This window comes from Acomys minous (assembly GCF_964271855.1).
Source record: "Acomys minous genome assembly, chromosome: 7".
Classification (NCBI taxonomy): Eukaryota; Metazoa; Chordata; class Mammalia; order Rodentia; family Muridae; genus Acomys; species Acomys minous.
Genome location: NC_140488.1, coordinates 45,360,366 through 45,374,727, shown reverse-complemented (window position 1 = coordinate 45,374,727; position 14,362 = coordinate 45,360,366). Strand labels below are relative to the sequence as shown.

At 39.1% G+C, this 14,362-nt stretch overlaps 1 protein-coding gene across 2 annotated transcripts in view; it reads left to right on the top strand.

Moving 5' to 3' along the window:
* Positions 1-3,523, top strand: part of TBC1D8B (TBC1 domain family member 8B) — a 72,386-nt gene extending 68,863 nt beyond the window's left edge. For both annotated transcript variants that reach the window (XM_084788776.1, XM_084788777.1), the window contains one exon: positions 954-3,523. In XM_084788776.1, coding sequence (XP_084644902.1) covers positions 954-1,346 — 393 coding nt within the window. In that variant the 3' untranslated portion in view covers positions 1,347-3,523. The remainder of the gene's footprint in view (positions 1-953) is intronic.
* Positions 3,524-14,362: the final 10,839 nt, after the last annotated feature.

The following is a 14,362-nucleotide window of genomic DNA, read 5'->3' as shown; positions in this document are numbered from 1 at the left end:
TTGCTTTCTTATACATTAATGGTCCATATGTTTTTATATTCTTTAATGAAAGGCTGATTGATGCTCTGATACTGAAGTTTCCCAGAACTTTACCAAAACAAAAATTACCACAGATTAGAGTGTCTTAATAAAATTTCCAGTTTGATGATTAAATAAATACTTTATAGAATAAGCCAATGTGGAATATTTATTTTAAAATCATTATAAATGAATAGTATAATAAAAAGAAAAGAGTAAAGCATTTTTATAATATATTTTATGAAACATTATTTGTATACTTTATTTGTATACATTATTTGTATACTTGTTTGTATACATATAAACTTTTAGGGTCAAATGACTAAATTGAATACATTTTAAATTGACAAGTATTTTCTCGGAATATCTAGAATTATCTGGGGCAGTTAGCAGGCTAACTAGATTCTCTTAACACTGGACCCATGTCTGCCTTTAAAGATAAACACATCCAAGGGGGTTTCTTATAGTTCTTTCACTGCTAGGTAAATCTCAAAAGTCATTCTTCCCTCAAATTAAGTCACCAGAGCTCACTGTCCATTGGAGCTTTTTGAGAGCTAATCGAAGTCCATAATACTTTTCTTAAAATTGATTGATGAGAATTACTTGGAGGAAAATATAAAACTTGGGTAACCAGTCACCCAACACTAAATAATACTGGCAAGCATGTATATTTGGTGCCAATAAAACTGTCAGAAATTAGTTTGGAAATGACATTCTTTGATTAAGCAATGTGTGAGAGGGCTGAAATGAAACGTTCTTCTATGGGCTTAGACTTACCTTCCTCATTGGAGCACAGATGTATCATAAATTTAGTCTTCAGTTGTATGGTGAAGGTTATATATTATACATTTTATACAGGATGCTATCTACTTGTAAGCTCCACTTGTATTTTCTGAGTCTAGTGTTAAAATGTATCTCCAACTTGTGTCTTGTAGTCACAGTTCATTCAGTTTTCAAAGACCCTGTATAATTTATTTCATGAGGATCCTGAAGAAGAGTCATTATATCAAGCCATTGCTATTGTTACCAACCTTCTGCTCAGGATGGAAGAAGTTGGAAGGAAACTCCATAGCCCCACATCATCAGCCAAAGGATTGTCCAAGACAGCCTGTGATTCTGGACCCAGTGAAGAGAAGGCAGCGAGTAATGTGGAGAAAGGTCCTTCCTCTCCCAGGGAAGAGCATCAGTGGTCTTTTGCATTTGAACAGATTCTTGCTTCCCTGTTAAATGAACCAGCCTTGGTGAGGTTTTTTGAGAGACCCTTAGATTTAAAAGCCAAGCTAGAAAATGCAAAAAACTCCCAGTTAAGGTCTAGGACCAAGATGTAAACCTCTGTCATCATCAGGTTTACCAAGAGTCCTGTACTATCAGCTTGATTCCTGGGAATACTTCTCATGGATATGTCGCATTACCTATGTGCTCCAAGGCAAAAGAGAAGATAGTCAGAAGTTCAATGGTTCATTCGTTTAGTTGCAGCTTAAAAAAATTTTTCTCCTACTCTGTGTCACAAGATATGCAGCATCAGGCGCACATGCTCAGTGAAACCACCAGAGGGCGCCACCATATCATTTTAGTGAATCAGTTACAAGGTTGTGCTGCTGTTTCCGTGACATGATTGATGTTTTGAAAGGTGGTGGTGGCTTATTAGTGATGCTTTTATGGCATATCAGTAAGCTGTGTTTTTCGAATTGCACCAGACCTGTAAAAACACTTTAGAAAGCTGGGCTTCAGAGCTGTAACCTTAATTATCTAGGAAATTGCCATTCAGGGCCCTGATTTTGAAGTTATATAACTGAAAGATTATTAACTTTTAAAACTTAATTTTCATTATAGTAATACATAGTTTTGGAAAGAAACTTCTGCGTTCTCTGTCCTTGAGGGATTGAGAATTTGCTGGTTCACACTACGAACTCTTTCGCTGATCAACACAAATCAAGAAGTCTAGATTCTGGGCTGATATAAAGAAAAACATCACTGGAATTAGACTTAAATTGAATAAAGCCAGCAATTTTGACCAAGGTTAGGAGACATTTCAGTGGTCTGCATAGCTCTTTTATTTAGACTGAGGCTCTAAAAATCGAGGCTCTAGACATCCTTGAGAGTGCTGTTGTTTGTGGCATTTGTCTCAGAATGGCTTGTGATTGTGTTCTGGCTTTGTATTTTGAATTTGTGCCAGTTATATTTTAATTTATAGTACATAGTGTGGAAAACTTACACTAAGAGTGAATGGCTGTATTTGTCTGGCAAGCATGTGAAGCATATTTCACGTAATATTTACTAAGGTACTATGTAGACTTGCCAGCATCTACCTAAAAAGGTTTGACTCTCTGACTCAGAAGTGTAAGTTTTACATAATTTATGCCTCTTCTAGGTCAGCCACTTCATGACAGTCCATTTAAATATATGTGGACTCTGATAGCACTTTAAAAACAAAACAAACAAAAACCAAGCAAACCATGTGGACATGGCCTGTCTTCCTCCATTTTTGATAGGAGTGATTTATTAAGCACTTGACTTAGGAAATGGGGCAGGAATCCTCTTATGGAGCTTCCATCCTCACACTTGACTTTGACTCCTAGCCCTCTGTCTTGGCTAGAAGTAAAGCAATGAAAAGGCAGACCTCCTTCATAGTGACCAAAGAAGTCTCCCTTTGTGGGAAGGAACTATTTGGTCAGCCTTTGGCAAAAATGTACTGTGAACAAAACCTATCACAGAGGGCTATGTTGCCGTAGCATATATTATTTTCAGTGAAGTTAATCAGTTTTCAAGTTTAGTCTTTGAAAATTCCTAAGTTCAATTTGACCAAATGCTGGCAGTATCTTTACGATTTGATTGTGCTGTCTTTTCAAGGAAATGACTACTTCAAAAAGAGGTAAATCAGAACTAAGCCTTTCTGCTTCAACTCAGAAGTGATTTGCTAAAATATGTCCCAACTTTCAATCTTAGTTAATAGTTTACATGACAACCCTCACACATCTGCTATTATGCAATGATTGCTAAATTATACAACAATGGCTCTAGAAAAGCATATGGCCTGTGCTTATATACAAAGGCACTGTTATACACACTTTGTTGACTATTTTGTCAGTTATATTTACAGCAAATACTTTCTTAAGAGAATATGTTGTTAATTTTTGATATTATTTTAGAGTCAAAGTAGTGAAGATTGCTAAATACTGTATTTTAGCCTAAATAAATTAAAAATAAATGCTTAAAGAGATTTTTGAGTTTCAAGAGGATTATAAATTAAGGTTAACAAGATAACAATGTATTTTCTGAGTCTGCAGGAGAAATAAATTAAACACATTATAGTTTTATAGCCTGCTGCCTTGTTAAGCAAATGAGTTGTAACAAAATATTCAAAATATTTTGTTGTGTCAAACTGGACCAGTGCATTATGCCTTTTACATTAAATGTTGTAAAGATGACTTTGTCTTTATAAAACTAAATGTTAAAATCTATTATTATATTAAATATGAAAATATTTATTAAAAAGTCAAATGTTTTATTATGCATTTTACTTACACATAACTAAAATATCACATGAGGGTCTCCTTTCTGCATCAGTTTAGGGTCTAGTTGCCAGAAAATCAGAATTCATTCTCAATTAGTCTACGCAGGGAACTTTAATACTGGATATTAAGTGGCTTGTATCATTATTTAGAAGGACCAGTTTAGTTGAACTTTCAAAAACGAGATGCAAGATGACACCACTCCCAGGCTCCGGGGAAAGTCGCTACTACTTGTATACTTAGGAAACTGCCAGAATGACAACACATCACTACTTCTTGCTTCCTCCAGAACCATGATCTGCCTGCACATGGATGCCAAGTTTCTTGCCCCTCAACACCCATGCACTCATGACTAAATTGCAGTGGGGAAGCCAAACATCTTCACAGTCATCTTCAGCAACAGAGATGTCAAAAGCACAGCATCTACCTTGTTTCTGCCAGCCAAGTCTCCAGAATCATCAAAATCCAGAATCATAATTGTAAAGGAACGTGGGAAATGTACTTTTGCCTTCTAAAGTACAGGAAACACCCTAATAGCCTGGAATGGGTATGTAGAATTCTGTGAGGGTTTTTTCCTCTTCTCTTGTTGCATAATAGATTAGTACAGTGCGTGTTTATTATCTCTCTATTTTAGTATGTCATTATGGGGGGCTCAGCTGTAACTAGGTCCTCTGAGTAGGATTACGAGGCTTTGACCAAGGTATAATCCAGACTAGTTCTCAGGTAAAGGTTCAGTTGGGGAAGAATCTACTTCCAAGCTCACTATGTCCTTATCCAGGCCTGAAAGCACAGCCTCTTGTAGGTGGCCACCCTCAGCTCTAAAGACTCTCCTAGCGTTGCCTTTAGCATCTGTAGATCTCGACACAAGGGGTTCTCCAACATGGCAACCTCATCATGTCAGAAAAGACAGTCTTTGGAGTGAGTCTGCCAGGAAGAGTATCTTATACGTGACGTAATCCAAATAGTGGTTTGCCATGTGCTCTTGATTAAAAACCCTCACCAACTCTGCCTGTGCTTAAGGCAAGAGGATTGCATAGAAGCAAGGTCAGCAGGCAGAGATGGAGAGAGGTCTTAGACTCTCTCCACAACCGGTGCTGATCTGCGTCATTAGCTATGCTTTCTACTGCTTTCACTGTGCAGCACACCCTGCAGGTACTCCTAAGTAACAGGTAATAGCAGCAGCTGCTACCCTGCCTGTCATCTTCATCACATAAACCTTCCCCCTAAGAGCAAAAGCACACTAGCCTCTCCTAACGGAAGAGCCAAGTCTCTATCAGTTACTGAATCTATCCATGGTTGATGGCTGCTCCTCTTCAATCATTGTCAATCTGATCTTGATATCCTACAATGTGCAAACTAGACTACAAAGTTAATTAATGTCAGCTGATACAAAACAGTATTGAAGGGAATTGATTATACATCTAGACCTAAAAGGGATGGGGAAACTGGGTGGCTCCTGCAATCCCCATTTATACAACTAGTCAAGGCTATCCTTGTGGGGAGGGTTTGGTCTGATCATACCATAATCAGAATAGTTTCTTCACCCTGAAAACAAACTCCCTCCTGTCATTTCTCCCATCACTGATCAGTTCTTTATCTACCTTATAAAAAAACACCAGTATCTCTACCCCTTATAGCCATCTAACTAATGAATGGTTAATCTGATACTTAGTCCCAGAATGTTTGAATGATTGACAGGCCATAGGAAAGGCAGAGGATACAATGCATTCTGGTGATGGAGGTCTTGGTAGAAGCACCCTGGTTCTGGGATAGGCATTAAAGTGATTTTGAATGCCCACAGTTTATCCCTCACTCATTTTTAATTGGATCTTATTAGTGTTTCAGTATTTTTTCATTTTGCCTTTGTTTGTTTTTGTCAGCTATATTCTGTTTGGGGCCTTAAAGTAGACAGACAGATGACATTGAGGCCGTGTGGCACTGAGTCTCTGAGGGCAAGGCAAATTATCCCAGTAACTACATTCCTAGACATCCAATCAGTCATTAGAAAAAGCACGTGTATTTTATTTATTTATTTGGTTTTTCTAGACAGGGTCTCTCTGTGTAGCCCTGGATGTCCTAGACTCACTTTGTAGACCAGGCTGGCCTCGAACTCATAGCAATCTGCCTGCCTCTACCTCCCAAGTGCTGGGATTAAAGGCGTGCGCACCACACCCGTGTGTATTTTATTCTTTTTTTCTTTTTAAATATTTTATTAATTTATTCATATTACATCTAAATTTTTAGCCCATCCCTTGGATCCTCCCATTCCTCTTTCCCTCCCACTTTCCCCTTACTCCCCTCCCATATGTCTGTGACTGAGGAGGACCTCTTCCCCCTGTACCCCTGTATATGCTCATAGAGACTTGATACCCTATGTGTATTTTATTCTTAAGCTCCCATTATGCCGCAGTTTCTATTTCTTTCATTTGAACTACATTGTTTCAACCTTGTCATCCTAACTCCCCCCATCTCCCTTTGCAGCTATCATTTTTTGTGACTAATTTTAAGATCTTTAAAAAGTTTTTATTTTTTAATTTGTATGTATGAGTGAGATGGGCATGTACATATGAGTGCAGGTATCTTTGGAGCCCAGAAGAAGGCATCAGATGTCCACCTGATGTGCTGGGAGACCAGCTCCATTCTGACACAAGTGCCACAAGTGCTGTTAATTGCTGAGCCATCTCGCCGGTTCCTGACTGTAAAATATGTTGGGGGGTTGTTTTTTGTTTTTTGTTTTTTTTAAATATAGCTTATTAATTTATTCATATCACATTTAAATTGTTATCCCATCCCTTGTATCCTCCCATTCCTCCCTCCCTCCCATTTTCCCTTTACTCCCCTCCCCTATGACTGTGACTGAGGGGGATGTAAAATATGTTTTTAAAGACGTGTTTATTTTTATTTTCTGGGTGTGAGCGTTTGCCTATGTATGTGCCCCACATTCATGTTTTGTGCCCACTCAAGCCAGAGAGAGTGTTGGATCCCCCGGAACTGGAGTTACAGATGGCTGTGAGGCACCATGTGGGCGCTGGCAGCTGAACTGGGTCCTCTGGAAGAGCAGCAAGTGCTCTTAGCCACTGAGCCGTTCCTCCACTCTCATGCTTTTAAGATCTTGATCTTTCCAGTGTTGTGTAGTTTCTTATGATTTATCTGGCTTTTAAAAATATTTTTTTTTCATTTTGTTTTGCATAAGGGTGTTTTGCCTGCATGTATGTCTGTGGGCCACTTGTGTCCCTGGTCCCCCAGAGGCCAGAGTGGGCATCGGATTCCCTGGAATTGGAGTTACTGATGCTTATGAGCTGCCGTGTGGGTGCTGGAAACCAAGCTCGGGTCTATTGGAAGTTAGCTGGTGCCCTTAACCACTGAGCCGTCTCTCCAGCTCAAGTGTAGTCCTTGTTCAAATTATTAGATGAGGGGAGCAGAATGGAATAGTAAGCCGTGGCATTCCTCTAGTGAAGAGGATGTTTGTTTTCAGCCTCAATTCCAGAATGACAGGAAGCCCATGATTGGTCGAGGTATTCTGTCTCTGTTCTCATGTTTCTCCAGATCGTTCTCTGCTTCCAGAATGTTCTCAAGCTTTAGGAGACTCCTGTCTTAGCTAGAGTTACCCAAAACGCTTCCACCCCACTACCTTCTAATAGAAGTCAAATCATATGAAGAATAAGATTTTTTTTACCTCATAATTTTTTAGGTCATAAGATAAGAAGATCATATCAAGGAGAACATGAACATCTTCCGTCTCTATGTCTTTGCCAATGCTTATCTTTAGCATTTTCATAACAGCCATTCTAACGGATGAGAGGTAATAGCTCATGGTGGCTACAGTTTGTATTTTCTGTATTTACCAGTGCTAACTTGTTGGGGTTTCGGAGTTTATAGTTGTTTTTGTTTTTTGTTTTTGTTTTTATTTTGCCCCACTCCCCTAGTTGTTTTTTTGGCTTTGGTTTTTTGGTTTTTGGTTTTTTTTTTTTTTTTTTAGCGATATGTGTGTTCATTTATCTTATTTTAGAACTATCTCTTTCAGGCTTTGTTTATTGCTATATTTTGAATGTCTGTGTCTCTCTTTACCAAAATGAAATACTGAAACATAATCCCCAACACAAAATAGTATTAACGGTAGAGCAAATGTTGTGGTTAATTTAAATGGTATGGTTAATAAATGTTTATTATTAGGCTATAATTATTATGGTCCCAGGTAAAGGCTTGTTCTAAAAAAATACACAACAGGTGTCTGTGTCTTTATTTGATTGATAGTGGGTTATAGAATACATCATAGTAATTATAGCCTAATTATAAATATTTATTAGCCATACCATTTAAATCAACCACAACAAGTAAATGTTAATTAGGTCACAATGCATTTGTACCTTGTGAAGCCAGAAAGAAGGGTTCCGTGAACAAAGCAGGAGGGAATCCCTCAACTAACACTGAAGCAGATGACCTCTTGGTCTTTGACTTTCCTAGTCTCCAAAACTATAAGCAATAAATCTGTGCTGTTCATAAGGTGTGTTTTGTTACAGCAAACAAAATAGATGAAGGTAATCATTTTAAACAGGCTTCTCTAGCTAATGAGCCCGCTTCTTAACATGCTTTGGATATTAGCCCTTTATCAGATGATTAGACTGCAAGTGTTTTCTCCCAATCAGTGGGTTGTTTCTTCACTCTGGTGCCTGTTGCCTCAACTATATCAGTGCTTTTAGTTTGACACAATCCCATGGTCTTTGTTTTTGCCTGTTCTAATCCCATGGTTTTTGTTGTTACCTGTTCTTTTGGATTCATATTCAGGAAACTGTTCATGACAATTTCACAGAGTTTTACGCTCTTTACTTCATTTTATGTGGTTTTTATATGGTTTGAATAAATATTCTACTTTCGTTCTCTTGCTAGTAGTCAACTGTCCTAATTTATTGGAAAGTCTTTCTGAGCTGATCAACTTCCTGTCTGCCCCTAAACTGTGCCCTCCTATTTGCGTCTCAATGTAAATTCTTGTGCTGATTCTCAATTCGAATCAACTTTATTTAAAGGCATTATACTATTTTAAATAACAAAGTTGAGACATTCTTGAAAAGTCAAAGCTATAGTGGTAAAGGAGAGAACAAGGGTTGCCCTGGGTTTCAAGGTAAGTGTGACCACAAAGAAGCACATAGGAAAGTTTTAGGAGGTGATGGGACTTTTCTGTATCCTGTAGATAAGGCTGGCCTTAAACTCATAGTCCCACCTCCATCTCCTCAGTGCCATCTGCCTCACTACTATGCCTGACTTAAAAAATAATAATAATTTGGGGGACATTTAAGACTTTTTTCACTTGATTTGTTACGTGAGGGTGAGGCACACAGGGCACAATGAGCATGCGGAGGTCAGAGGACAGCTATCTTTCAGCAGTTGGTTCTCTCCCTCTACCATGGGCACCTGGGGTCCAACTGAACTCATCATACTTGCATAGCAAGAACTGAGCCATCTCACTGGCCTTGGGAAATTTTTTAATGTTTTTTTTTTACACTCTATTCTGATCATGATTCCCCTCCCACAACTCCTCCCAGACCCTCACCCAACTCCATGCTATTTCTCTCTCTCTCTCTCTCTCTCTCTCTCTCTCTCTCTCTCTCTCTCTCTCTCAAACAAACAGGCAAAAAGAAAAAAAACACACACACAAACCAGAATAAAAACCACAAGAAATATACACCCAAAAAAAGCCATAAAATACAAAATCAGAAGCTCTAGTATACAAGCAAAAGACCAGTAAGACAAAACATGCCCAAGTAAAGCAATATGAAACCAAAGGTATAAAAAAAAGTATTATTGAGTTCATCTTGTGTTGGCCATCTACTGCTGCACGGGGGCCCACTCTTAAATGTGGCAATATACCCAATGAGTCTCCATTGAAGAAAACTATTTTTCCCTTTGCAAGCAGATGTCAATTGGAGACAGATTCTTAGTTGGGTATGGGAGTCCATGTCCATTTCCCCCAGTCAAAACCAGGACACCAGTCACAACCTCTGGAAATTACAAGTGAATTATTTTGCTACATGAACCCTAAGCACACAGTTAAATGGAAGAAGTCTTGTTGAGCGAACATGTGATTCAGAGAAAAGTATAGAGCCCTCTGCCCACTGCAGAGCTTTAGCTTTCTCCCTTCCCTCCAGAGATAACAGCAACACTGATTTCTAAAATCACAAATTTGTTTTGCCCATTTTTGAAAATGATATCCGTGGAATCTCACAGTTATGATGGAATGTGTATTGTTTTGGCTTTAGCTTCTTTGACTCAGCATTATGCTCATGGAATGCATTCATCTGGTGTCTTAACACTTAGTTCCCTTTTATTGTCTGTGATATTTCATTGTATAGATAGAGTAAAAAAATTTTTCATTTTACTTTTGATGGAAATGTGCCTGTCCGGTTTGGGAGTATTATAAATGATGTGTCTGTAAGGATTCATGTATTTGGATTTTGTGCCCATATTTATGCATTTCTTCGAGGTATTCATATAGCTAGAAATAGAATTACTGAGCCATATGGGAACTCCGTGTTGAATATTTTAAGGCACTGACAGATTGTTCTCTAATGTGCTCGGACTGTTTTACATTTTCAGTAGCACTGGATCGGGTTTCCACTGTCTCTGCATCCTTGTGAGCACCTGTTATTTTCTGTCTTTTTATTTCAGCTGTCTTCTTATGTAGTAATATCTCATTGCAAGTTGAAATTTGTTTAACGCCAATGCTTAATATCTAAGAGCATTTTACGATCTTTTTAGTTGTTATGAGATGATCTGTGTCCACCTCAGTTTCAGATATTTGAAGCCCAACCCCCATTATCTCATAGTGTAAATATATTTGGAAACAGGGTTTTAAAGAGATGATTAAGTAAAAAATAAGGCCTTGTCCCAATATCCATCAAGAACCACTAGTTCCCCAGGGAGGGATGGGACCCCATAAGTTCCCTCCCTCATTCATGACTCTTGTCAAGCCCAGTATTAAAAGGGGTAGGAGAGAGAAAGAGGAGAGAGGGGGAAGTAAGAATCATCAGGATACATTACATACAGGTATGATATTGTCAAAGAATATATTGAGGCCTGTAGGTTGAGGTGTTAGTCCAGCAAGAATGGTTTCATGTTAATAAAAGACAGATTTGGGGCTGGAGAGATGGCTCAGAGGTTAAGAGCACTGTCTGCTCTTCCAAAGGTCCTTCAATTCCCAGCAACCACTTGGTGGCTCACAACCATCTGTAATGAGATCTGGTGCCCTCTTCTGGTGTGAAGATATACATGCAGGCAGAACACTATATATATATATATATATATATATATATATATATATATATATATATAATAAAAAAAGAAAAGACAGATTTGCTTTGCACAATTGTGTGTGTGTGTGTGTGTGTGTGTGTGTGTGTGTGTGTGTGTGTGTGTGAGAGAGAGAGAGAGAGAGAGAGAGAGAGAGAGAGACAGAGACAGAGACAGAGACAGAGAGAGACAGAGAGACAGAGACAGAGAGACAGAGACAGAGAGACATAGAGGTAAATTATCTGAAAACAAATTTAATTGGTCAAAAAATTTCAGGCTAAACATGGTAGTGCACACCTTTAATCCCAGCATTTAGGAGGCAGAGGCAGACACATCTCTGTGAGTTCAAGGCCAACATGGTCTACAAAGGTAGTCCAGGACAGCAAAAGAAAGCCTTTATGCAAAAAAAAAAAAAAAAAAAAAAAAGCAAAATACAAAGAAACAAACAAAAGTTGTCTTAGGGGTTAAGAGCACTGGCTGCTCTTCCAAAGGACCCAGGTGCAATTCTCAGCCACCACATGGCAGCTCACAACTGTCTGTAATTCCAGTTCCACGGGATCTAACCCCCTCACACAGGCACCTGCAGGCAAAACACCAATACACATAAAATAAAAGTAAATAAAGTATCAGCTGGGCTGTAGTAGTGCACGCCTTTAATCCCAGCACTTGGGAGACAGAGGCAGGAGGATTTCTGTGAGTTCGAGGCCAGCCAAGGCTACATAGAGAAATCTTGTCTTGAAAAACAAACAAACAAAAATGTCAACATGAGTAAGGAAGGAGCTCACAAGGACTGCTCAGTCCTAGCAGAGAGGCAATTTCCACGGATGGCTTGGTGGAAGGAGAGTCACTTTTCTTTAGGGATATGGTCACTGGTAGTTGTCTGTGCCCAAGTGGAAGGCTCACAGCCATGTGCATATGAGTAATTGGACTCATCAGGGTGGACACACACACACATACACACACACACACACACACACACACACACACACGGGCAAAAAGTTGGGAGGCACTGGAGAGTACTGGGGGGAAGTTTGGAATGAAGAGTAAAGGTGAATATGATCACTAAGTCATATACTTACATAACATTTCAAGAGATAAATACAAATATTTTAATTTTTGAAGAGAAAAGACATACAGACACCAGGGATGGATGTGTGCACAGAGGAATGAGGACTTGAAGAAGCAGTGAGAAGGCAGCGGTGAGGAGAGAAGCTTCAGAACCAGCATTGCTGACATCATGGCCATGGCCCTTAAGCCACCAGAATTATGAAAAAATTATTTATGCTGTTTAACTCACACAGCCATCTGTAGATCCTCATGGATGAAGTGGTTTTTTTTCCCATGCCTTTTGCCTAACTGATTTGTATATCTACTTTACTTTTTCTTGTTTTGTTTTTGCTGTTGTATTTTGAGGACTCTATAATCTAGATGTAAGTCTTTGTCTTTTGTGGTTTGTTAATAATGGCTCAAAAGACCTTTAACAGAAAACAAGTTGTTATTTTAATGAGGTCCAGTTTATCCATTTTTCATTTGTAATATAGGAAATTTGATGTTGTCTTGGCACTCTTTGCCTGCCTGGAGATATTAAAGATTTTCTGCTTTTGCAGTAGTTTGTGATATATTTTTAAAACAATTACATGTGTTTATTACTTATATTATAGCGAAAACTTTGGGTTTTTTTAAAAAAACAGTTATGGAAGCTGGAGAGATGGCTCAATGGTTGAAGACATTGAATGCCCTTCCAGAGGACCCAGGTTCAAATCCCAACACCCACATGGCAGCTCTCAACTGTCTGTAAGTCCCAAGATCTGACACCTACACACAGACATGCAGGCAGGCAAAACACCAATGCACATAAAATTTAAAAAATATTTTAAAAACCCAGTTATGCTAAGTGAATTTTTTTGTTTTAATTCCAGGTGTAGGATATGGGGCTGCTTCAGATTGTTCACAGCAGCTCACTATGATTTGTCTCATGCTCTAGGAGGGCCATGATTTTTGCTAGCTGAAATAGTTTATGTTTAGAATCCTGGGGACCCTGGAGAGGGTATAAAAATGCCAGAGTAATCGGGCAGTGGTGGCGCATGCCTTTAGTCTCAACACTCAGGTGGCAGAGGCAGGTGGGTATCTCTGTGAGTTTCAAGGCCAGCCTGTTCTACAAAGTGAATTCCACAAAGAAACCCAGTCTTGGAGAGGGAAAAAAAAGGCCAGAAAGCCCTGAGAGATTCAGCAAGCTGCTGCTCCCCCTACTGCTCTGTTGCTGCCCCTGCTGCTGCTGGTTCTTGCTGCTGCTTTTGCTGGTTGCTGGTTGTTTTCGCTATTTGCTCTTTGCTGGATTGCTACTTGCTGATAGGACTTGCTCCAAGGAACTTGATGCCCCTAGTCAGCAGGATGTAGTCTAAAGGGATCTATCCATATGCTCTCTTTCTCCTCTATCTTTCTTTGTCTCCTATTTAGTGTTGGGGGATTGGAAGGGATAGGGGTGGTGTAGAGAGGCAGGAAAAACAACACAATAAATTAGCCAAAAGCACAGCTACAGTATATGTGTCATGCATTTATTGTATGTGTATATTTGTGTGCACATACATGCCATGCTATAAATGTGAAGATCAGAGGACATCTTCTGGCCCTCCTTTTTCACTACATGGGTGTAGGGAACTGAAATAAGGTCATCACATAAAGTACCTTTATCTGCTAAGCCAACTTGCCATCCCTATGATGCATTGTGAGTGTTGGGCTTGAGTTTTATTTTTTTATTTATTTGAATCTATCTATCTAGTGTGTGTGTGTGTGTGTGTGTGTGTGTGTGTGTGTGTGTGTGTGTTTGTAACAAGTGAAATCCTAAGTAAATGTGTATAGTTTGACATGAGCATGGCCATGTCAAAGTTCCAAATATTTTAGATTCATAAGAGTGAAGAAGCCTTCCCTATATAGAGTTGAGAAGTATGGCAAAGCTGTCTTCTGGACTATGTACAGATGTTAACAATGTGTGCAAAGAAACAAAAAACAAACAAAACAAAACAAAAACATTAACTAGCTTTCTCCCATCCCTAGGTGTTTAGGGCCTGAAAAATGCTGTCTTAATAAACTCTCTTCCTTGTTCAACTGCAATAACCCACCTCCCTGTTCAACTGAATATAGTAAACAGGCTGCACTTTTGGCATGCTGTGGTTCCTCCATCCAAACACCCACTCCATTATATCTCAGTTTTTATGGAATTTGTCTGTCTTTTCTTCACTCCTTCATTGCCCCTGGTTGGGATTCAGGGACCCAACTGTGCAAACACTCAACATTTGAGTGCTCTGTTTTTTGTTTGTTTGGTTTTGGTTTTGGTTTCATTTTTTGAGACAGGGTCTCTCTGTGTATCCTTGGCTGTCCTAGACTCACTTTGTAGACCAGGCTGGCCTCAAACTCACAGCAATCTGCCTGCCTCTGCCTCCCAAGCTCTGGGATTAAAGGCCTGTGCCACCGCATCCAGCTTTGTGTGCTCTATTTTTATTGTTAGGGTTTTTGTTGTTGTTGTTCTTAACCTTAAAGTGTCTTTTAAA